The following is a 23,058-nucleotide window of genomic DNA, read 5'->3' as shown; positions in this document are numbered from 1 at the left end:
ATCAAAAGTATGTCAAAAGTTTATGACAAAACTGGACCAGAATTTAGATAATTTGGAGAAAAAATTTGATGCAGTTCAGGATACACTTAATTATGTATCACAACAAATATTAAATATGAAAACAAACATAGAAACACACACAACAGAAATTAGCAACATAGCAAAAACAACTGATGACATAGAGGCACTTCAAAAGAAAAGGACCCTGCGTTTTGATGGCATTAATGAAACTAATAATGAAAATTTGATGTCCGTTGTCATAAATATTATAAACAACACATTGAAAATAAAATGCAATTCCAGCGAAATTTCTAATTTATACAGACAAGGTAAATTAAACTTGCAAACTAATAAATCGAGAACAGTGGTGGTAGACTTTAGTTCTTATTTGAAGAAAAAGGAAATTCTAAGTGCTAGAAGACAATTAAGAGAAACAAAAATATTTGTGAATGAAGATCTAACGAAACATAGGTATTCATTATTGAAGAAGGCAAGGAGTAAGTTCGGGAAGACTGAGGCATGGAGTTACGATGGTAGAGTATTTATAAAGAAGAATGATGAAATTAAAGTGATTACTTGCGAATCGGATCTTGACAATTAACGTGTGTGGGCTACTTTATACTCAAAGTTTCTGTAATGTGTATATTAGTGACTGATAAGTTTTTGTTGATAGTAATTTAGATATATTAATTTGGAACTTAAATTCGTTGATTTTGGTTTGTAGTGTAGGATAAAAATATTGATGTTGTTAATGAGTTACTTATAGAAAAACTGGATGTTTTAAATTATTTCAATTATTGTTTTAAGTTATTTGGTTTGTCAAAAATTTATTAAAAGAATTTACTACGGTATAGTAGAAATAAAATAGGTGTAAAAAAATATATATTAAATAATAAATATAATATGATTAGGATTTGATATCAGGGGACAACTCAATTCATGACAGGGATTCACATAAACTTTCAGAATTGTAGGGGACTGAACACGAAAACTGCGGAATTCTATAAAAATTGCTTGGAAGGTAATTATGATGTAGTAGTAGCTTTAGAAACATGGCTTCGGGAGGATATGGTTGATGGAGAACTAATTGATATAAATGTATTTAACTTATTGAGATCTGACAGAAACCAGGAGATTTCTGGCAAAACTAAGGGAGGAGGAGTATTAATGGTAATAAAAAAGGAGCATAAGATTTTAAAAGTAACACAACATTGTTCATTTTTTGAAATTTTGGTTGCGGATTTAAAAATTAATAACAAATTAAGTATAAAATTAATTGGAGTGTATATTCCACCAGATTGTAAATTACATGACTATGCGAATTGCTTCGAATTGTTACAAACACATATTACTGATATTAATAACACGTTTATTTTTGGCGACTTCAATATTGCAGAAATTAAAGGAACCGAAAATCTAGATTTTACTAATGGAAGTGCTAAGTTTAAAAGTATGATTGAGTTTTTAAATTTTAATTCATTTTTGCTTTATAACAATGTAAAAAACTGGCAGGGCAAAACTTTAGATCAAGTAGTAGCATCTGCAGATAATATAGTTGTAAGGTATGTCAAGAGCAGTTACCGTTAGTAAAGGAAGATAGATTACATCCATCTCTGGAAATTCAACTTTCATTTACAGTATCAAGTTTTAGACAAACAGATAAGTTAGTTGGTAATAGATTTAATTTTAAAAAAGCAAATTTTGATTTGATGTGTGATTTGATGAGAAATATGACGTGGGAAGCTGTAACAGAGGAAATAGAGGTAGATAAAGCTCTAGATATCTTTTACTCAAAAGTACTTAATATATTTGAAGGATCTGTACCACAATATAATATTTACAAGAATTATTCTAATTTTCCGAAATGGTTTACGCCTGATATCAAAAAGTTGCTCAAACAAAAAAATAATTTTAGAAAGTTAAGACATGTTTCATTTTATTTTAACAATCAATTTATAGAGACCAGAAAAAACTGAAATCATTAATTAACATAGAGCACAGGAAATATATACGGCAAATTGAGGAAAATATAGAAAATGAGTTTAACAATTTCTGGAATTTCATTAATAATAAGAATTCTAAGTCTAATCAAACAGAAATATTTTATTTTGGGGGTAAAGAAATAAATCAGAGTGATACTGCTAATGAGTTTGCGAAATATTTTGAATCTGTTTATTCTACCGACATTTCTAGCTATAACACTAATTTTACAAATATTATTAGTAATAACAATGTTTTGAATTTACCATCAATAACAAGCGTAGATTATGATAATGCAGTCAAAAAGCTGAAACCAAAGAAAGCTGCCGGTATAGATGGCATCCCCCCGTATATTTTAAAGGCATGCCAAGAGTGGTTAAAGTTACCATTATTACATATTTTTAATCTAATAATAACTTATTCAAAATTTCCAGAAAAATGGAAACTATCTTCAATTACTCCAATATTTAAGGCGGGTAACAAAAGAGATATTGAAAATTATAGAGGAGTCGCTATTATGTGTGCTCCATCCAAAATTTTCGAACAAATATTGCATGCTCATGTATATAATCACGTCAAAAATAGTATTAATGATCATCAACATGGTTTTATGTCGGGTCGCTCGATAAACACAAGTTTTATTTCATTCACCGAGTCTGCAAACAATGCGTTAGAAAAACAATTGCAATTGGATGTAGTGTATACGGATTTCGAAAAAGCCTTTGATAAAGTAAAACACGATGTTCTTTTAAGAAAGTTATGTAATTTTGGCTTATCTGATAATCTAATAAAGTTATTTAAAAGTTATTTGCAGAATAGGAGTTTTGTTGTAAAACACAATGGAAATACTTCTGGTAAATTTAAGGCTAACTCGGGAGTACCACAAGGGTCTAATCTTGGACCACTTTTGTTCTTAATGTTTATAAATGATTTAGCAAACGTCATCCAGTATTCAGATTACTTATTATTTGCAGATGATTTTAAGTTATTCAAAATAATTCAAACTGTTAGGGATTGCGTAATGATTCAAAGGGATATTGAGAACATATTATTATGGGGTGACAATAATAAGATCAAATTCAATATAAATAAGTGCTACGTTATGTCTATTACCCGTAAAAGAGAACCAATAGTATTTGATTTTTTAATAGGACTGAATGTTTTAAAAAAGACCAGTGAGGTCAAGGATTTGGGTTTGATTTATAATAATCAACTGTCATTTGCTACACATATTGGTAAAGCTGCAAAACGAGCGAACCGTATGCTGGGTTTTATATGTCGACAAACTTGCGATTTTACTAGTATTAAGGGAATAAAAATATTATATAATACTTTAGTTAGACCAATATTAGAATTTGGTTCCATTATTTGGGGACAACAACCTCAAGTACATTTAGAGGCACTAGAAAAAGTTCAGAATAAGTTTCTTCGTTATTTGTATTTCAAAAAACATCATCGATGGCCTGATTATGGAACCATAAGATCAACCATGCTAAGGGAAGAATTTGAAGTTTTGTCTTTGACTAGTAGGCGCAAATTTGTAATGGCAATGATTTTATATAAAATAATTAATAATATTTCAGGTACAATTGATTTACGAATGCGGATACCATTTAATGTTCCTCGAAAAGCAACGAGATATCAGTTGTTGTTTGGAAAAATAAGAACATCTGTTTGCTCTCCTCTAGAGGCCATGTTGAAACTAGCGAACAATATAAATTTAGTAAGAAACATTGATTTTACAATGTCAGTTGGTTGCTATAGACATATAGTGCAAGAGCACTTTAAACTAGTAGATGGATAATAGATATCATTAGTCTAGCTGTTTTTGTGTTAAAGTCTTCTATATCTGCCTATCAATAGTTGTGCTAATGACTGTATATATTAGTTATATTTGTTATATAAAGTTTATGATTATAACTGTCCATGTAAAAAGGTTTTAGGACCTGTTTGCATTTTTATAAATAAATAAAATAAATAAATAAATAACACGTACATTTGAAGGAAAATATTAAAAAATATTTTAAAGTAAGATTTTGGCACATCTGGATTAATTACTTGAAAAAAGCTTAAAAAGTAGTATAAGTTACAAGACACTGTGTTTTAGGGGGTAACCATAGCAGATGTAAATGAAGCGAATGGTACCAAAGTTACTGCAGAACTACAAGAAAAGTACGGCAAAGATAGGGTCATATTCGTTAAAACTGATGTTACTGACAAAGAAAGCTTCGAAAGTAAGTTAAATTATAAATTATATAATTATTTAATTATTAATGTTGTCTACCAAATGACAGTCAGTTAATTAGTAAAACTCACTGAACCATCATTAATAGTTCGTCTTGGCCGTTTCTTTATCGTACCAACATCTTACTTGCCTTATTTTCTCAATTAGTTGTATTCAGGATCTTTAGGTGTTAAACTTATTTCACATGTCTAAGGTTGTGGTTCCCTCTTTGATCTTCTTTGTATTGGCGTTTATCTAATTAAATCTCTTGAGTTTTTTGCTTTCGTCCACGTAACCTTTCCGTTGTAATTGTCCAGTTTTTATGTACCCTTTATCTTTATTTCTATGCGCATTAGTCTTCTTTAATTACATTTCTAAATAAATTTTTATCTTCGGGCACACCAATATAGTAATTTTTTTTATTGGGTGTACAAAATCTGGGGCAGAACATGCATGAACCATCTTAGTCTAGGGTATTACTGGTGTAACCCAATTTTCACATGGAATTTATCAGTTTGTACCATACCATACCTGTTCTAACGCTACTTGTGACTTCCTCATATATTTAAGGATAAATATTTAAGAGGAAACAGTAGCGATCAACAGGTAGCGAAAACGCGTTCCAAGATTGCAGCTGTAATTTTGAATATTTTTTCGAGATACTTGGCACATGTATTCGTAATATAATAAAATATGGCGGTACAGAGCTCAATTTGAAAAATATATTAATATGTGGAAATTACTCTGTAATTAAATACAACATTAAAAAAACGAGCCTGTACCGCCATTAAGAAGAACAAAAAATACACTTTCTTCAAATAAATTTTTTTATCCGATGCCTAGATTTTGTGTCATTTTGGAACTACTAAAATTTTTTATTTCATTAGTAGTTCCAAAATGACACAAAATCTAGGCATCGGCTAAAAAAGTTTATTTGAAGAAAGTGTATTTTTTTATTCTTCTTAATGGCGGTACAGGCTCGTTTTTTTAATATTGTATTTAATTACAGAGTAATTTCCACATATTAATATATTTTTCAAATTGGGATCTGTACCGCCATTCTTTATTATATTACGATTACGTGTGTCAAATATCTCGAAAAAATATTCAAAATTACAGCCGCAATCTTGGAACGCGTTTTGGCTACCTGTTGATCGCTACTGTACCACCTTAAGAGGAAACAGTAGCGATCAACAGGTAGCGAAAACGCGTTCCAAGATTGAGGCTCTAATTTTGAATATTTTTTCGAGATATTTGGCACACGTATTCGTAATATAATAAAGAATGGCGGTACAGAGCCCAATTTAAAAAATATATTAATATGTGAAAATTACTCTGTAATTAAATACAATATTAAAAAAAACCGAGCCTGTACCGCCATTAGCCGCAATCTTTGAACGCGTTTTGGATACCTGTTGATCGCTACTGTATCACCATAAGGATATTTAAGGATATTTTGGAATTTACAATAACAATAATCACAATATTCTAAATTTATTTCAGATGCTTTTCTAGCCACAGTCAGCGCATTTAGATATATAGATATACTTATCAATAATGCTGGCGTAATGCTGGATGTGAATATGTCATTAGCTGTAGATATTAATGTCGTAAGTATAAAAGTAATATAAAACTATATTGTTATTCATTTATGTATCGTAAAAGTATATAGTCGAAACGGAAATCGGTCAGAATCCGCAACAAAGTGGCGGTATCAATGTTTGATACAGATGTTTAACAAGAAATTTAATATTTTAACATCGCATTAATCATTGTAAATTAGTCATTTTAGAACCGACAATATAACTTATACAGAGTGAGTCTCTAATTTGGAATAAATTCAATATCTCAAATACTAATTGCACTTTTGAAAAATGCTCAGACCCGTCGATTAGTATTTCAAATTGTCCTTTTTGACATACAATAATAATGTATACAGGGTGTCCCAATTTAGAGATATGACGTCATCGTTGATTTTAGTAAATTTCAACACTGTCATTTTGATAGCCATTTTGATAGGGTGTAAAGCTATACATAACTGCAAAATATCAAATTTTTATTCTCTTCCATTTACAAGATAATAAAAAATAACAAAGTTATGTTTGTGATTTGGAATAAATTCAATAATCCAAATACTAATTGTTTTTTGAAAAAATTTTCAGACCCGTCGATTAGTATTTCAAATTATCATTTTTGACATACAATAATAATGTATACAGGGTGTCCCAATTTAGAGTTATGACGTCATCGTTGGCAACACTGTCATTTTGGTAGCTATTTTGATAGGCTGTGTAAAGTTATACATAACTGCAAAATTTCAAATTTTTATTCTCTACCATTTACAATAATATAATAAAAAATAACAAGGTTATGAAAAGCAAGTAATCAAATACTAATGGAATTTAATTATTTCAACTAAACAAATGCTCATAATGTTGCCCATTGACTATTTGACAATAATTGAGGGCAACATTATGAACATTTGCTTAATTGAAATAATTAAATTCAATCATTATTTGATTACTACTTATTTTTCATAACTTTGTTATTTTTTATTATCTTGTAAATGGTAGGGAATAAAAATTTGAAATTTTGCAGTTATGTAAAACTTTACACGGCCTATCAAAATAGCTACCAAAATGACAATGTTGCCATTTAAGAAAATCAACGATGACGTCATATCTCTAAATTGGGACATCCTGTATACATTATTGTTGTATGTCAAAAATGAAAATTTGAAATACTAATCGACGGGTCTGAGCATTATTAAAAAAAAACGATTTGAGATATTGAATTTATTCCAAAATACAGACTCACTCTGTACAATATAATAATATTATATAATAATAGTACAGTTAAAATAATTAGACGATAATATTTAAGCAAGAGAAATTAAACCATTTTCTACCTTTAAGAATAAAAAAAGTAAGTTTATTAGCGGAACCGAATTCATAATAATTATTTTGCACGTTATATTTGAAACATTAGGTACGTGGTTAAAACATCTCATTTTTGTTGGTAAAAAAATATAATATTTATCTGTACTAAATTACGGTTCTGTTCATATCCAAGCTGACTTGATACTCACATAATGTTGCCAAACTGAATTTTGATACACATATTATTCCGTTTAAATTTTCTAGCCGATTTCCGAGCCGACTATATGACATATGTATATACATGTATAGTATGCAGCAAAATAAACAGTACTGAAATGAATATTGAAATGTTTATGTTATACATTTGGTATACAAGATATAGCCTTGCAAGCATTATTCACGATGTCGTTTCCGATAAAACAAATGTTAAAGGTGCCCTCTGGCACAATAAAAATCTTTAATTTTAGTCCACAATTCCGAAATGTCCGATTATGGATTGGTCGCCCCATTCAGTTTCCCCATATGTACGCATCAGGCGGCATTAAGTTTGGTGAGTGGAGATCTCCCAAAATGATTGGCAGTATTAGAAGAAACTCCCTGGCTATGTGACAGGTTGCCACGTCCTGCTGAAACCATTGTTGATTTTAAGCCTGGATCGATTTCGCAACCTTTTCCGTATGTCCGAATACAGCACTCCACGATAAATATTTTTTCTGCAAAACTGAGAACCATCCTAAAGCATCTAACATTAAAACGACATTCACATACGTTATAACGACGTGCTTAAACTACTCAGTACGTTTCAGCGCATCACGCATACAAATTTGAAGCATACACATTTCAGTACTGTTTATTTTGCCGCATACCGTATATACATAATCAATATAATAACTATCGATGACTTTTAATTTGAGCGCGTTATAGAATTTAAGTATCTTAGAACAACAATAGGTGAAGAGAATAACGGATCACAAGAAATAAACAATAGGATACATGCTGGCAACCGATGTCTTTATGCCCTTCAAAACCTTAGAAAATCTAAACAACTAATGAGACGTTCAAATATACAAGTGTATAAAACAAACTTACGATCCGTTATGATGTATGAAAGCGAAATGCGGACGATAACAAAAGCAATCGAAGAGAGACTACGTGTTTGTGAAAGAAAAATTCTAAGGTAGATCTTTGAGCCTGTGCGGGATGAAGCATCAGGACAATATAGGATAAGAACTAAGAAAGAGCTCGAAGCACTTTTGTACGATAACTGTACATATTTTGTACATAATTTGTACAAATATGTGAGATTGTAAAATACAATCTCTAGTTTTGATTGTGGACTGTAATTAGTGTAGGATTGTTAGGTTCAGGTTCACGTGGGAGTATAAAGTATAAGGTTTTATACAGACAATATACGCCAGTCAATGGGAGCAAGAAGATGATATTACCTCCGAATTCTATCCTAGATCCGAAATTTTGGGCCTAGCCTCTACTTATTGCCTAATTCAAAGTCTACCCTATGCCGATATGTGCTTTTGTCTTGGGGGTGGTTCCCACCACTTCTTAGGGATGGAAAATGTTTTGGTTAAAATTACCACGGATTTCGCTAGAGAACCTAATTCTATGCAAAAACTGTTCTATATTTTTTTTTGAAAACTTAATACTTTTTGAGATATCCGTGGTTGAAAATTGGCCATTTTCATTGAAACCTAATACCTTTTCGAACGGTTTTTTGCGAATACCTTAAAAACTATGCATCTAACTAAAAAAACTATATTCAAGATTTTTGTAGGTTATAAAAAAAAACAAAGAGACACTTGCCTTATAAATCTTCTAGTTATAATACAAAAGAGATATGGTAGGTGAAAATAGTTTGTTTTTTGGTACATTCTCAAATTGGTGTATTCAACTTGAAACAACAGAGAAACGGTCGATTTTAGGTGTATGATGCTACTAATACCTTTTGTAGTTCTTGATAAGACCTTTAAAATGAGCTATATTAAAGGTCCATTACATTAGAACTAAGCGAGATATGCTGCAAACAAAATTGATAACTAATGTATTTTAAGAAAAAATGAGAACTAATTTTAACCCCCATTCACCAAAATGTAAATGCATCGTTTTTCTTCCACAATACTTTTTATTATTGTGTTATTTATATGTTCAAAAAGTTGGACGGGTTTAAAATGAATGGTTTTTGAAAAAAAAGATCAAATTATAGAGAGCATTTTTAAATTTTCTTAAAAATCTAGTTTTTCTCCATGTAAGTTTAAAACGATAAGAGATACAGTAATTAAAAATAAAAAAAATGTTTATCTGAAAAAGCCCTACATTTTTTGTGGTATCTTTCTTTCGTATCTCTTATCTTTTTTGAGTTACATGGAGGAAAAAGATGATTTTTAAGAAAATTTAAAAATGCGCTCTATAATTTAATCTTATTTTTTTCAAAATCCATTCATTTTAAGCCAATCTAACCTTTTGAGCATAGAAATAACACTATAATAAAAAGTATTGTAGAAGGAAAACGATGTATTTTAATTCTGATGGATGAGGGGTTAAATATACTTCTCATTTCTTCTTAAAATACATTAGTCATCAACTTTTTTGCAGAATATCTCGCTTGGTTTGAATGTAATCGGCATTTAGTATTGCTCATTTTAAAGGTCTTTTCAAGCACTACAATAAATGTTATTAGTATTATTATACACCTAAAATCGACAGTTTCTCTGTTATTTCAAGTTGAATACGCCGATTTGAGCATGCAGCAAAAAAACAAACATTTCTTACCATATCCCTCTTTGTATTTTAACTAGAAGATTTGTGAAGGAACGAATCTCTTTGTTTTTTTATAACCTACAGAAATATTTTATATAGGTTTTTTGTTAGATGCATAGTTTTTAAGGTATTCGCAAAAATCCGTCAAAAAATCAATGAAAATGGCCAATTTTCAACCACGAATAACTCAAAAAATATTTAGTTTTCAAAAAATAATTATAGAACAGTTTTTGCTTAAAATTAGGTTCTCTAGCCTCTTCCGCGGCTATTTTGACCAAAACATTTTTCGCCCCCGAGAAGGGGTGGGAAACACCCCCAAGATAAAAGCGCACATCGGCATAGGGTAGAATTTGATTCTGGAGCTATTCCCTACTTACTGTGAAAATATCAAGTAAATCGATGTAGTAGGATGGAATTCGGAGCCAAATACCCTCATTGACCGCCCTAATATTAATATGTATATAAACTCTTACCAAACTGTGAACGTTGTAGATCACTACAGCCGTGGTCACACACGAATTGATTGTTCCCGTGCCACGATTTGCAAAATCAGGTATGGCGTTACTCCCGAATTACTGTTCGTCACGTAACGTAACACGTATTGCTATTTCATTTCAGTCCAAAAGGACGGCTGGACCGTTCAGAGTGAAGAGATGAGCGGTACCCCTGTTGATCCAGCGGAGGATCGTAGAGGAGAGAGAGAATTTCTTCTGTCCCGAATCCAAAATAGCCTGTCTGTATGGGTAAGGGTAAAATTAGGAGGGGATGAAATGGTACTATTGAACAGGGCTGCCTTGAAATTTATTTAAATTAAGGGTTGTAATAAAAGATTTAATGCAGTAAAAAATATAAGAATATTCTTTGCATGTGAAAATTGAACAACTTAACCCAGACGCGCCAACATCATCAAAGAAATAAAGTCCAGAAGAGTCCAATGGGCAGGACACCTCAGAAGGCATTCTGACCAAAGAACAGTAAGACTGTTATGGAAGAAATTCCCAACTGGTAGAAGACCACGCTGACGCCCTCGATTCCTTTGGCGAGATAAAAATAGCAGCCCAGTAGACCAGGGGTGGGATTCTGTGTACAATCGCCAACGCCGATCGCTTTCTATCAATGTCAATATATCTGAATTTTTAGTTTTAATTCAAATATTTTCTTGTTTTACTGTCACTTCAGCATCTATTAGAGTATAACCTAGCAAAACTAGAAAATAATTCAGTTAAAGCTAAAAATTCAAATATTTTCACGACAATTGACATCGATAGAAAGCGACGGGTAGATATCTACAGTGCACGGAATCTAGCCCCTGAAAACTATGGGCGTGGATAATTGGATAGAGATGTATAAACATTTTCAATTTCGTTGCAACCTGAATTAATTTATTTACTCTTTTGTGGAATATTTAGGAAACCTTCTCGTTGGAACTTTACCGCGCTGAGCAGGTAGAACGTGAATTATTTAAAATTCCCTTGTCTTAATGTTCTTCTCGGTACCCGTATGGCTTATAATTTTTGAAAGCTGCGCAGGTAGTAACCAGAGAGATTTTCATCTGTTCTCAATCTAGTGATATGGAGAACGATATTTATTGTCGTTTATGTACTACTGGATTAAAAACTTAGTTTAATTGGATAGAGGTTGCTCAAGACAGAGAACAGTGGAGGCATGTTGTCAAGTCGGCAAAAACCCAACGAAGGATTGTAACGCCAAGGATGTTTTTTAATAAGTTGATTTTTGGTTCAACTTGGAGAGAGTGAATAATTACCTCTAGACCACATTTGTGTATTATTGATATTTATATTTTCCTCATATTGATATATTTTTAATCAGATTTTATGTATTCCATTACAGAAAGGAACACTTAATGGCATTATATTGGGTATGGAAAAATATTTAAAACAATACAAACAAGGAAGCGAAGCTGTCATTCTTAACACATCTTCAATTAATGGAGTAAATGGGATGCCCATAGCACCAGTATACGGAGCAACAAAATTTGCTGTTACAGGAATGACAATGTGTTGGAGTGATCCTTTCCACTATGAAAGAACCAAAGTGCGTGTCATAGCTATTTGTCCAGGTATTACCGAAACCCCATTGGTTGCGAATTGTATAAAACCGGAAACGTTAGTCACACCGGAATATTATAAACCTTATAAGCTAGCTGTAGAAGCAGGCCTATTACCAATGCAAAAGTAAGCTATGAATTTATAATAACCATACACGAAGTTTCGGCAATTTTTAATATTTTAATAATCTACTCTTGTCCATTACCCATCATTCAATTTTCACTTATCGACTGCTGGACATAGAACTCCCTCATGATTTTCCATTTGGTTCTAGCTTGTGCCTGTTGCATCCAATTCCTATAACAACGTTTTAGATTATCAGTTCAAATTGTTGGTTGATGACCTCTAGTTCGGTAGGAATCATCTCTTGGTCTCCATTCCAGTATCCTCTTATTCCGTCTGTTATGTGTCATTTGAGAGCCACGTGACCTGGCCAGTTCCATTTCAGTGTATTATTGCTATTCTCTCTACTGCATCAGCAACTTCCGACCTTCGTCATAGCTGGCGGTTCAGGATCTTGTCTCGCAGTGAAACGCCAAACATAGCCATCGCTCTTTGAGCCACACGGATCTTTTACACTGCTATTCTTGCCATGATCAACGTTTTCTTTCCGTAAGTCAACACTGGCAAAACACACTGATTACAGGTTATTCTTTTGTGACGATAATATAATTTTATTGTCTAGAGTACGCCAATGAATTAAGTAAAACCTGTTTTTGTATCGTCTCGTACGATATAAAAGTCGGAACGAAAAGCCTAGTTGATTATTATTCTTGGAGCGTTGATCGAAGAATAATAAACAGCAACGAGGTATAAGAGGTGAGACTAAGTAGTATATCCCGACCATTTTCCGCAATCCTACAACCCCCGTCGTTGTTGGTGCGCTGAACGAATTTCGACGTTTTTTTGCTTTACCTGTCCTTATACGAGCGGTGATCGTATTTCCCAACATTTCTTTTCCCCTGGCGAGCTGAGCGAGATTTCCTCTCCTTATGCGTCTATTTCATGTTAATAATATCGCGTTCCTAATCCACGCGATCGTCAATTAGTCTAAGAGCTAGTGAACCCTCCGACTAACGGTCGTCCTGTAAGGCTAGAAATTTGTCTAGTTATAATTCATAGTACACCAAGGCTAAAAACCATGACCTGGCAGGCATCAGCTGTGCACGTGTATCTATCAGGTGAATCGAAAAGTGCAAATTTAGGGGGTAAAATAAACTTTCTCCTGTAAAGTTTAAATTTAAGTATGTGTTTGAGTAAGTCATTTAGAAGAAATTTGTACAATGACAGGCGATTCTGAAGAGCATAAGACCTTGCCAGGCGAGGGGAAAGATTAGGGGTTTTTCCTAAAATTATCTTTTTTGCATCGAACAAAGTTTTTTTTAGATTTTTTGAATCATTCAAAACAGAAAAGATCTTTTGTGATTTTTTTCTTAGGTTAATAGTTTTTGTTATATAAGCGATTAAAAATTTTGAAAATTGAGAAATCGGCTATTTTTAACCCTAAATCGGACATTTAACTAAAAATTTCAATATTGCCAAGGTAGGTAGATATTCTTTAAACATTGATTGACGAAATCCCGAAGAGTTTTTTGCAATACAATATCGAAAACCCCTTTGTTTTTTAATTGCTAATCAAGCGGGCGCGACACTGTAGTATAAATGAGGACGTTTGAGTTTGCATAAATTCGTTATCTCGAGAAATGGCAAATTTGAAGAGAAATCCTCAGACAGGTCGAATTTTATTTTTAAATTAGGACTTTTTGGCATTATGCAATGGTAGAGTTGATTTTATACTGATAGTCAATTCGGCATTCTGTCAAGGATCCAACACTTTTTGTTGATTTATAGTATCAAAGGCATCTTTATAATTCACACATATAAATGCTTTATCTGTCCATTATTATCCTTTCTTAATACGGGTTAACTTAGAACTGGTTAGACGATCAGTTTAACCGTTGTCGAAGATTGCAGGACCAAGACACCCACCTGCTCTTTATGGTTCTACTTCTAGCACGAACCAACTTAGTCTTGATCAAATACAATATAAAGCTCTAAAAATATGTTTGAGAACCATGGGATCATCACCAAATCCTGCATTCTACTAGTCTAACGAATTTCCTCTTAGGTTTCGAAGAAAGTTTCGAAGAAGTGATTTGATCGCAAAAATTAACGTTCTTGTAAATGAAAATTGGACAAATCATTATTGGTAAAAGAAGAACTCTCCTCCTTTGGCAGATGCGTTTATTGATACGAACTTATTGCAAACCTATATTATTCAACTTAATAAAATACCATTTTATGTATGCACGGAATTTCTATTCTACAGGGTGTTTCATTGGGAAAGTAACATACGTTAACTGTAGAAAGAGGACACTTAGGCGGTCTCAAAAATACTATACTTAATGGGACTTACTCCATTAATAACAAAGATACTGGGTGTTTTATCTATTTTGCCATTTTCTTAATTGGTTCATAACTTTTTAACCACACTGTATATTTATTTTATATTTGGCACGCAAATATCATTTAAGGTGTACAATAAATCAATTTATTTAAAATTGTAAAAAATCCAGGCCCGGATTAAAAATATTCCGACCCGAAAACAACACCCTGTACAGTAATTTTTTTCAAATGGATTTTTCAGTTGAAAAGAGGATGAAAAACTAAATTTAGTGGTATACTTTGAATTTTCGGCAAAATGATTTTTCTGGTCAAATTTTGAATTTGAATTCTGAAATTATGTGAATTGCGAGAGCTCTAAGTAGAAAAAAATTGAAATACAGCTTACAACTTGTCAACCGCAGTGTATATTGATTTTATATTTAACACGCGAATATTATTTTAGGTGTCTAATCAATTAATTTATTTACAATTATAAAAACCAGGTCCGTATTAAAGAATATTTTATAAATGTTCCGACTCAAAAAAACACCCTGTATATTAAATTTTTTTTAAATTCATTTTGCATTTGAAAAGAAAATGAAAAACTAAATTTAGTGGTATACTTTGAATTTTCGGCAAAATGATTTTTTTGGTAAAATTTTTAATTTGAATTCTGAAATTATGTGAATTACGAAGCTCTAAGTAAGATAAATTAAAATATGACTTAATTTTAATTATTACCATTCTTTAATCAAAATTGGTAAAATATTAACATTTGCAGATATAACAGTAATTTTTGATGGTGGTAATTCTGAATAAGTACTTTAGTTTTGAATAGTTATTATTATGCTGCAAATTTTCGCTGTTTTGTTATAATTTTTAAATACTTTGTTGATTAAAGTGATGTATTCTTTATTGACCTTTTGTTATTTATTCATCATTTTAGAATATGAATATTCGCCATAAACTATTTGTCACACATAATAAAAAAACACTGAAATATTAACATTTCACCGATTTAGATTAAATAATGGTAATTAAAATTAAGTCCATTTTAATTTTTTCTACTTAGAGCTCTCGCAATTGGCATAAATTCTGAATTCAAATTCAAAATTTTACCAGAAAAATCATTTTACCGAAAATTCAAAGTATACCACTAAATTTAGTTTTTCATCCTGTTTTCAAATGCAAAATCCATTTTAAAAAAATTTAATATACAACGTGTTTTTTGGGTCTGAATATATTTACAATATTTTTTAATCCGGACCTAGATTTTTTATAATTGTAAATCAATAAATTGATTGGACACCTAAAAGAATATTCGCGTGTTAAATATAAAATAAACATACAGTGCTGTTAACAAGTTGTAAGTTGTATTTAATTTTTTTCTACTTAGAGCTCTCGCAATTCACATAATTTCAGAAATCAAATTCAAAATTTGACCAGAAAAATCATTTTGCCGAAAAGTCAAAGTATACCACTAAATTTAGTTTTTCATCCTCTTTTCAACTGAAGAATCCATTTAAAAAAAATTAATGTACAGGGTGTTGTTTTTGAGTTGGAAAATTTATCCAATATTTTTTAATCCGGACCTGGGTTTTTACAATTGTAAATAAATTAATTTATTGTACACCGTAAAGGATAATTGGCTGCCAAATATAAAATAAATATACAGTGTGGTTACAGAGTTATGAACCAAATAAGAAAATGGCAAAATAGATAAAACACCCAGTATCTTTGTTATTAATGGAGTAAGACCCATTAAGTATCGTATTTTTGAGACTGCTTAAGTGTCCTCTTTTTACAGTTAACGTATGTTACTTTCCCAATGAAACACCCTGTATTATTGACAGACCTACTACGATAATCCCTCAGTACTCATGTTGTAATATCTTAACCAATCCATGATAAAACTTCCTTTTCTGAATGGCTTCGCGTCGAACTTAACTAAAATATACATACAGATGGGTCAAAAACGAAGCCAAATTAAGGTTCGGCATTTTTTGTTACCAGTATAAATCACGTTGAAAAGTACAGTATCTCAAATAATTGTTACATTTCCGCCTTCGAGTCATTTATGTTGAGTCGAGTATGCAATTCAAACATGCAGGAATGTAGCAATAATTTGAGACTTAAATTCAACATTACAAGCTATTAGCAGTCATTCACTAAGTCAATTCCGAAATTTGCTTAACTTACACAAGATCTGGGTTATTTCTTCTTTTCTTGGACTTATTTGGTCACTATTGCTACTTTAATAATAATATATTCTTCCTTTTGCTCTAAACTGAACGATCAGTTTCACTTACAGTAATTATGAGTGAGGTACCTTACTAATTCCAACGAATTTTATTCTACTAGCATTTTCTAACTGAATACCATTTCTTTCTTTTCTTTTAAGTTATTAATAATAATTATAATAAAAAAATATTACTTACTCTTTAACAAATGTGATTTAATTAGCTCGAACTTACCTGAAAGAAAAAAAATAAATATTAACTTTTTAAAGACTAAAATAAAAAAAATGAATATATTGTAACAAAAGGTTACTTTTGACCGACTCTCGAATAACAGGTACCATCTCCACACACGCATTCCACGTCGATCTTTCTAGATAAGACGCGATGTAGCCGGGCGGAAGACGAGCAATTCTCTGAACGTCGGGACAATAAATAGAGATGGGCAGAATCTTCGAGAAATAACGGCTGGGCTTTATATAGGAACGGATTTTGTAAATAAGTTTAGTTTTTAAGCGAGAGTTTGTAAAGATAACTTGTATAAATAAATGAATAAAGTCGTATATAAATACTAATCGCTCGTTTTATTGTTATATATACAATATATTAGTTTTCGGTGTCATATTTTGTAACCAAATTTAAAAATTGAATCAAGTAACATTGAGGTTAAATACAAAATACAAAATACAAAATTATAAATTAAACAAAAATGTTGTCGCTTAGAAAAAAAATTCTTCTAATAATTTAATTTAATCTGACTCATTCATATCGGCAATTCAGACATCTATTATACATTTTAAAGCAGAAGAATTTAAAATGATATTGCTAATATTTATGAGTTGCGTTCCTGGGACGACTTTATTGAAAGATAGTTCATTCGATTACATGAAATCAACTTTAACTTAAGAATATCCGTCACAAAAAAATCATAGCATGCGATCCGTCTTCAAAAGACCACCACACGCAATGGTGACAGTAAAATTCTCGTGTTACTGAATCACGAGGAAAAACGAGGAATTTTATTTCCTGGCTTTTCCTAACAGAAGACACAGGGTTCGAGTTCTCTGAAAAGACCATTTATATTTAATGTGGTTAAGATAAACATCTGAATAGAGGATAATTACCATTTCCGAAAAAATATATTTTTAAGGGAAATGATAATTCAAATGACAACTAATAAAATTATACAGCTTGCAAATATTTGTATATGGCTAGTACAGTATAAATCCCAATGCACGTCATAATCTACGTCAGAGATCAAGTTGATATTGTTGTCAAATGACAAAAAACTCCTGAATTAATTTTAAATCAAATAGGTATATCACATAATTATTGCAGAAGTGTTTTTATAACACAAAATTTATTAATATTCAATGTAAATAAATAAAAATATTAGAAATAGAAAATAAGAATTAAGTAATAATTTTTCTTTAAAGTAAATAATATAAACCATAAACAGAATAGAACAAATAGTTATATAATAAACAGTAAATAATAAAATCAAGTCTGAAGTGTCCACACTGCAACTGTAAAATAAATGTTAAAGGGAAATTTCGCCTGTCAAAATTTTCAATGTGTTTTAAATATATGCATTTTTTTCGAATCCTGAAAAATCTAATAAATACTTTTGAAAAATTTAAACGCCGGTTCAAAGATTACATTATTACTGAGGGCCGAATGTCACTGAAAACTTCTGTAATATTTATTTTAATAAGTTACAGGGGTGAAAATGAAAGAGAAAATGTAGTGTGATTTTTAATTGCAAATATTTCATTCAAAAGGAACTTCTTATTTATTCTAAGGGACTCTCGGCCCTCGGTAATAAAGTAATCATTCGTTCTGCTTTTAAATTTTAAAAAAATACTTATTAGTCTTCTCAGGATTTGAAAAAAATTAATACATTTAAAACACATTCAAAATTTTGACAGGCGACATTTTGCGCCTTTCCCTTAACAATGTATGCCAAAATGTCACCTTCCTTAGATGGCAGTTAAAGTGTGAAAACGCTTTATAACCCACTTATACAAAATTAAATGAAAAAAGTTATGATGTATTACTTTATGTTTATAAATATTAGAAATTTATAAATATTAGAAATCTTCAAATATTATTTCTACGCGTATATCAAGGTCCCTATACCATAGGTTGTATGGTAACTTTGACATTGACAAATGAAATATTGTCATCGTGACGTCACCCAGACGATCAATTTTACGAATTGTTTGTAAACATAATAGGATACGTGGTTTGGAGGCTATATTTTTTTATTAAATATCGTTAGTGTTTAAATTTGTGTTTATATCTTGCGATATAATGTATCTATAGATATCATTAAGTGTTTTTAGTATAATAACTTAAACCCAAAACTCTTTTACAAGAAGTGTTATATACGTTGACGCCTAGCCCTATTTCTTTCGCATTTTCTTTAAGCTCCACATACAGTTCTGTAATATCTCTTGTGGTTCTTCACATCAAGTTTACATCATTTGTGTACGTTACAATCTGCTTAGACTTATTGAACAATATATCATAATAATATATCTAATTAAGTCTATAGATAATAGATCTATTATATGTACCTAATTGTTTCATAAAAAATTATAACTAATATTGCAGCCATCTGAAGATCGTTTGAATAAACAATTATAAAGTAAATGAATATATAAAATGGGGAAAATTCCCTTTATTGCACTGAAATTGTATTTTTTTATAATTTTCTGTTAATGTAAAACTTCACAGGTACCTATTGAATGGAATCATAATGTTTTAATAGTTTTAGATATAATCCAGTACCTAACGTAATCAGATGCTCTTATGTTAAACTTAAGGGAAAAACTACTAATTTTGATAGGTACATAAATCTTTAGTTGAATCTCTTTTTCACCATGGTTTACATGTTAGAAGGAATTTATAATAATGTACTACATGCACTATCCCCAATTCAAAATGATTATATACCTACTCAAAATCATTTAAAAAAGTAAATTGTATTCAACCCATTATTAATATACCTAGGATATTTGAATGATTTAGTCCCATATATAAACACAAGAAATAATCTACTTTTGCTTTAATTAAGTAGTAATGCTATTCTACTGCATATATTTAATTGCAATTATATTCTATGATTTTTGTAGCTCTACAGGTATCTACCACATTTTTTAAAGAATATATTAAATAAATAGTCATTAAAAATCCAAACGTATTTTTTTTAAATATACATATATATTTTCAATCATTAAAAACATTCCTACTTTCCGAGTTCATTTCAATGAGTGAAGTGAATGAATTTGAATGCAGCATTCTGGGTGACGTCACTCCCGCCATTAGATTCTCGACGCTGATTGGTGGAAAGTTACCATGCAACCTGTCTATTTATGAACCTTGCGCGTATATAACAAAATACAAAGTGAGTTTTATGTATGAAAACACTTTATTTATCTCGGAAACGGCTCGCACGATTTTTATATATTTTGGTGGGTAAGAGTTTTCTGAGGTGACCGATATTATAGTGGCAATTACATTGTTGTCAGATTTTTCGTTTTTCTGGAAATCTAATGAACTTTCTTATTTAAAAAGGAACACCCTGTATATTTTTTACGTTTTGAAGTCACAAAGAAATATTGACTATTTTTCATGTTATATTCCCTATACTATAGGGTGGCCTCCTTATGCCGTAATTTCGGAGTTATTGCTACATTTATTAAAAAAAAATTTAAACAAATTATTAAAATCAATTTTTTCGGCTCAGGTAAATATTATTTTAGATTATTTGTGTCATTGTGAACAAAAAAGATATTTTGTAATTTTTCTATAAAATTAATCGTTTCCGAGTTATAAACAATTTAAACTGAAAAAAATCAAATAATGATGATTTTTAAGGTTCAAAAATACAAATAAAAATTATTAGTTTTGAAACTGCGTAGTACCCAAATCCAAGTTCAAGCCTTATTTTACCAGATATCGATAAGTAATTTGAACTTGTTTTATATTAAAATATTTTTTTTAGTTGTTAATGCCCGTGTGATCGCCCGTCCTCTCATATGCGCTTTATTAACAAATTAAAAAGCGATATTTTAGAATAAAACGTACCAAAAACTCTTATGGCCAGCTCCTGAAAAAAGGATAGAGCTTGAATTTAGGTACTTCGTAATTTCTAAAATTATATTTTTTATTTGTATTTTTGAACCTTGAAAATCGTCATTATTCGATTTTTTCTGTTTTAAAGTGTTTATAACTCGGAAACGGTTGATTTTATAGAAAAATTACAAAAAAACTTTTTTGTTCCCAATGATCCAAAGAACCTAAAGTAAAATTTACCGAACCGAAAAAATCGATTTTTATAATTTGTTTAAAATTGTTTTTTAAAATAAATGTAGCAATAACTCCGAAATTATGGCATTTAGGTATAGGGAATATAACATGAAAAATTGTTAGTATTTCTTTAGAACTTTAAAACGCAAAAAATATATAGGGTGTTCCATTCGAAATAAGAAAGTTCATTAGATTTCCAGAAAAACGGAAAATCTGACAACAATGTAATTGACACTATAATATCGACCGCCTCAGATAACCCTAACCCACCAAAATCTAGAAAAATCGTGCAAGCTGTTTCCGACATAATTGAGTGTTTCCATACATAAAACTCACTCTGTATGTATAGTGGCTGTAATTCCAGTGTACTAGTTAAAAAGATTCTAAGAAGGAACACACGTATACCTTGACGAATTAAATATTTTGTGTTGGTATCATGTGATGTCACTTGCTATGACGCGGGTGACGTTCATTGGGATTTATACTCTATCAACCATATATGTATAAACATTACTTCAGTATATGCCCAGCCTTCTTTATTGTAAATTCCAGCATGTCTCTATCTCTACATGTGAGTAGTAATAACTGGATATTATGACTCCCTAAATGAAAGCATTGCTTTGACAACAATCAGGAGCTATATAGCTCGGGATTTTGTGAAATTAACTAGCTTGATTGCATCCTGGAGAGCGTTGAGGCAGATTAGAGTGAAGCCGTGCATCGTCGTTCACATTTGTGATAGTAATTCCAAAATTAATGTACAAAGTGTAATATGTCCCTTATGTATTTTTGACTATTCTCTAGTTTGATATTAATTTTTTTGGAGTTTGTTTGCACATTAGATAGAGTATTAAAAACAACTATTATTAAACTTGCACTTACAGTAGTGAAGTTTTTCAACTTCTGGAGAAGTTACCTATGAAAATATTGGTTTACTATTCTTATTTTCAACGCGCAAACCTAAACCGCCCATTTAGGCGAGGCAATGAACTAGTAAAAAGTCCAAAACCATCCAAATTTTTTCAGTAAGATGAATCTCACTGAAACTTTTTGTATTCGATTCGAAACTTTTTTTTTTCATTTTATTAACGCATCTACCAGGCAGGGTCATTAGCGTATTTAGATTACTGTTATACTGTTTTACAGTTGATATAAATAATGTACATAAGTTTAAAATATGTGTATTACAATGTGTGTTTGATCAATTGAAGTAGTTGATAGTTTTTAAGTTAAGAAAGTATTTTGAGTAGGTATCTATGTTTTCTTCTAGGGCATCATTTTTTTAGGTAGTTGGGTATATTATATTTCCGTCGTTCACTGTTCACTGTTTACAATTCACTGTTTTACCGTTAGAACACTGTTGCACACTTCACAAACTAGTCTGTTTTTGCGTTGCTTTCTTCTGTTTTTTATTTCTCTGTCTTCATTTTTGACGTATCGGTGTATATGTTGTAGGTATTTGTTGATATATTAATAAGTTTCGGTAGATGTGTCGATATGTTTCTAGGTTGCTCTGTTTTAATATTTTATTTTTTATTCGAGCGCATTTGACTTTAATTTTTCGGTCCTTCAAGTAAGGATATACTTTTTCAATAGATCTACGATCTCTGCTGTTTCTCCTGCATACGTTTTGGCGATACTCAATGGATCTGGTGAGCCATCACAGTTTTTAATAAAATCTATTACCTGTTCGTAAGTTAGAGGATAGTTAGAATTTGGGTTATTTATCATATAATCTTTTTTTATTGTAACTTAGCATTTCTTCTATTGTTTTTTTTTGTTTTGATACTTTGATCTGATTTGACTTGCTTCCCTTTATTTTTTGGTGTTATGAAAATATGTTCCTCTGTAGGTGTAGTAGCCGATGGAGAGGTTTGGGATATTGTGCGTTTGGTTTGTTTTCTGCCTGTGTTTTTATGCATTGCCTCATTTTCTAGATCAATTTTTAGGTCGTTTGTTGCTTGTGACTCTTCTTTGGTTGGGTGTATGTGTGGTTCTTGTTGTGTAGTTAGTGGTTGGATTTTTTGTTGTATATTACTTTCTTCTTTTGATTGTTGTTGGTAATTGTTTTTTGGGTTTTTAGAATTGGTAAATGGTTTGGAAGAAGGTTATTTGATGTTGAATTATCTGCTGTAATCGAAGTAAACATTGGGCAGTTTTTTGTTAAGTGGTTGGTTTGCTTACATATTTGGCAAGCT

The 23,058-nt window shown here is 30.9% G+C and overlaps 2 protein-coding genes across 3 annotated transcripts in view; one reads left to right on the top strand and one right to left on the bottom strand.

Annotated features, from left to right (window-relative positions):
* LOC114326465 (protein still life, isoforms C/SIF type 2) overlaps positions 1-23,058 on the bottom strand; it is a 684,303-nt gene that overhangs the window by 603,083 nt on the left and 58,162 nt on the right. The window lies entirely within an intron of this gene.
* The window catches only part of LOC114331532 (15-hydroxyprostaglandin dehydrogenase [NAD(+)]), a 32,663-nt gene that overhangs the window by 4,772 nt on the left and 4,833 nt on the right, over positions 1-23,058 (top strand). Inside the window, exons 2-5 of one of the 2 annotated variants that reach the window (XM_028281126.2) lie at positions 4,088-4,214; positions 5,708-5,814; positions 11,707-12,050; positions 16,884-17,121. In XM_028281126.2, coding sequence (XP_028136927.2) covers positions 4,088-4,214; positions 5,708-5,814; positions 11,707-12,050; positions 16,884-16,923 — 618 coding nt within the window. In that variant the 3' untranslated portion in view covers positions 16,924-17,121. Of the gene's footprint in view, positions 1-4,087; positions 4,215-5,707; positions 5,815-11,706; positions 12,051-16,883; positions 17,122-23,058 lie in introns of those variants that run through there. The other variant, XM_028281125.2, reaches the window with a different exon arrangement.

The sequence above is a fragment of the Diabrotica virgifera genome, chromosome 7 (genome assembly GCF_917563875.1).
Source record: "Diabrotica virgifera virgifera chromosome 7, PGI_DIABVI_V3a".
Classification (NCBI taxonomy): Eukaryota; Metazoa; Arthropoda; class Insecta; order Coleoptera; family Chrysomelidae; genus Diabrotica; species Diabrotica virgifera.
The sequence above is the reverse complement of the archived record's forward strand: the minus strand, read 5'-3'. Positions and strand labels throughout refer to the sequence as shown.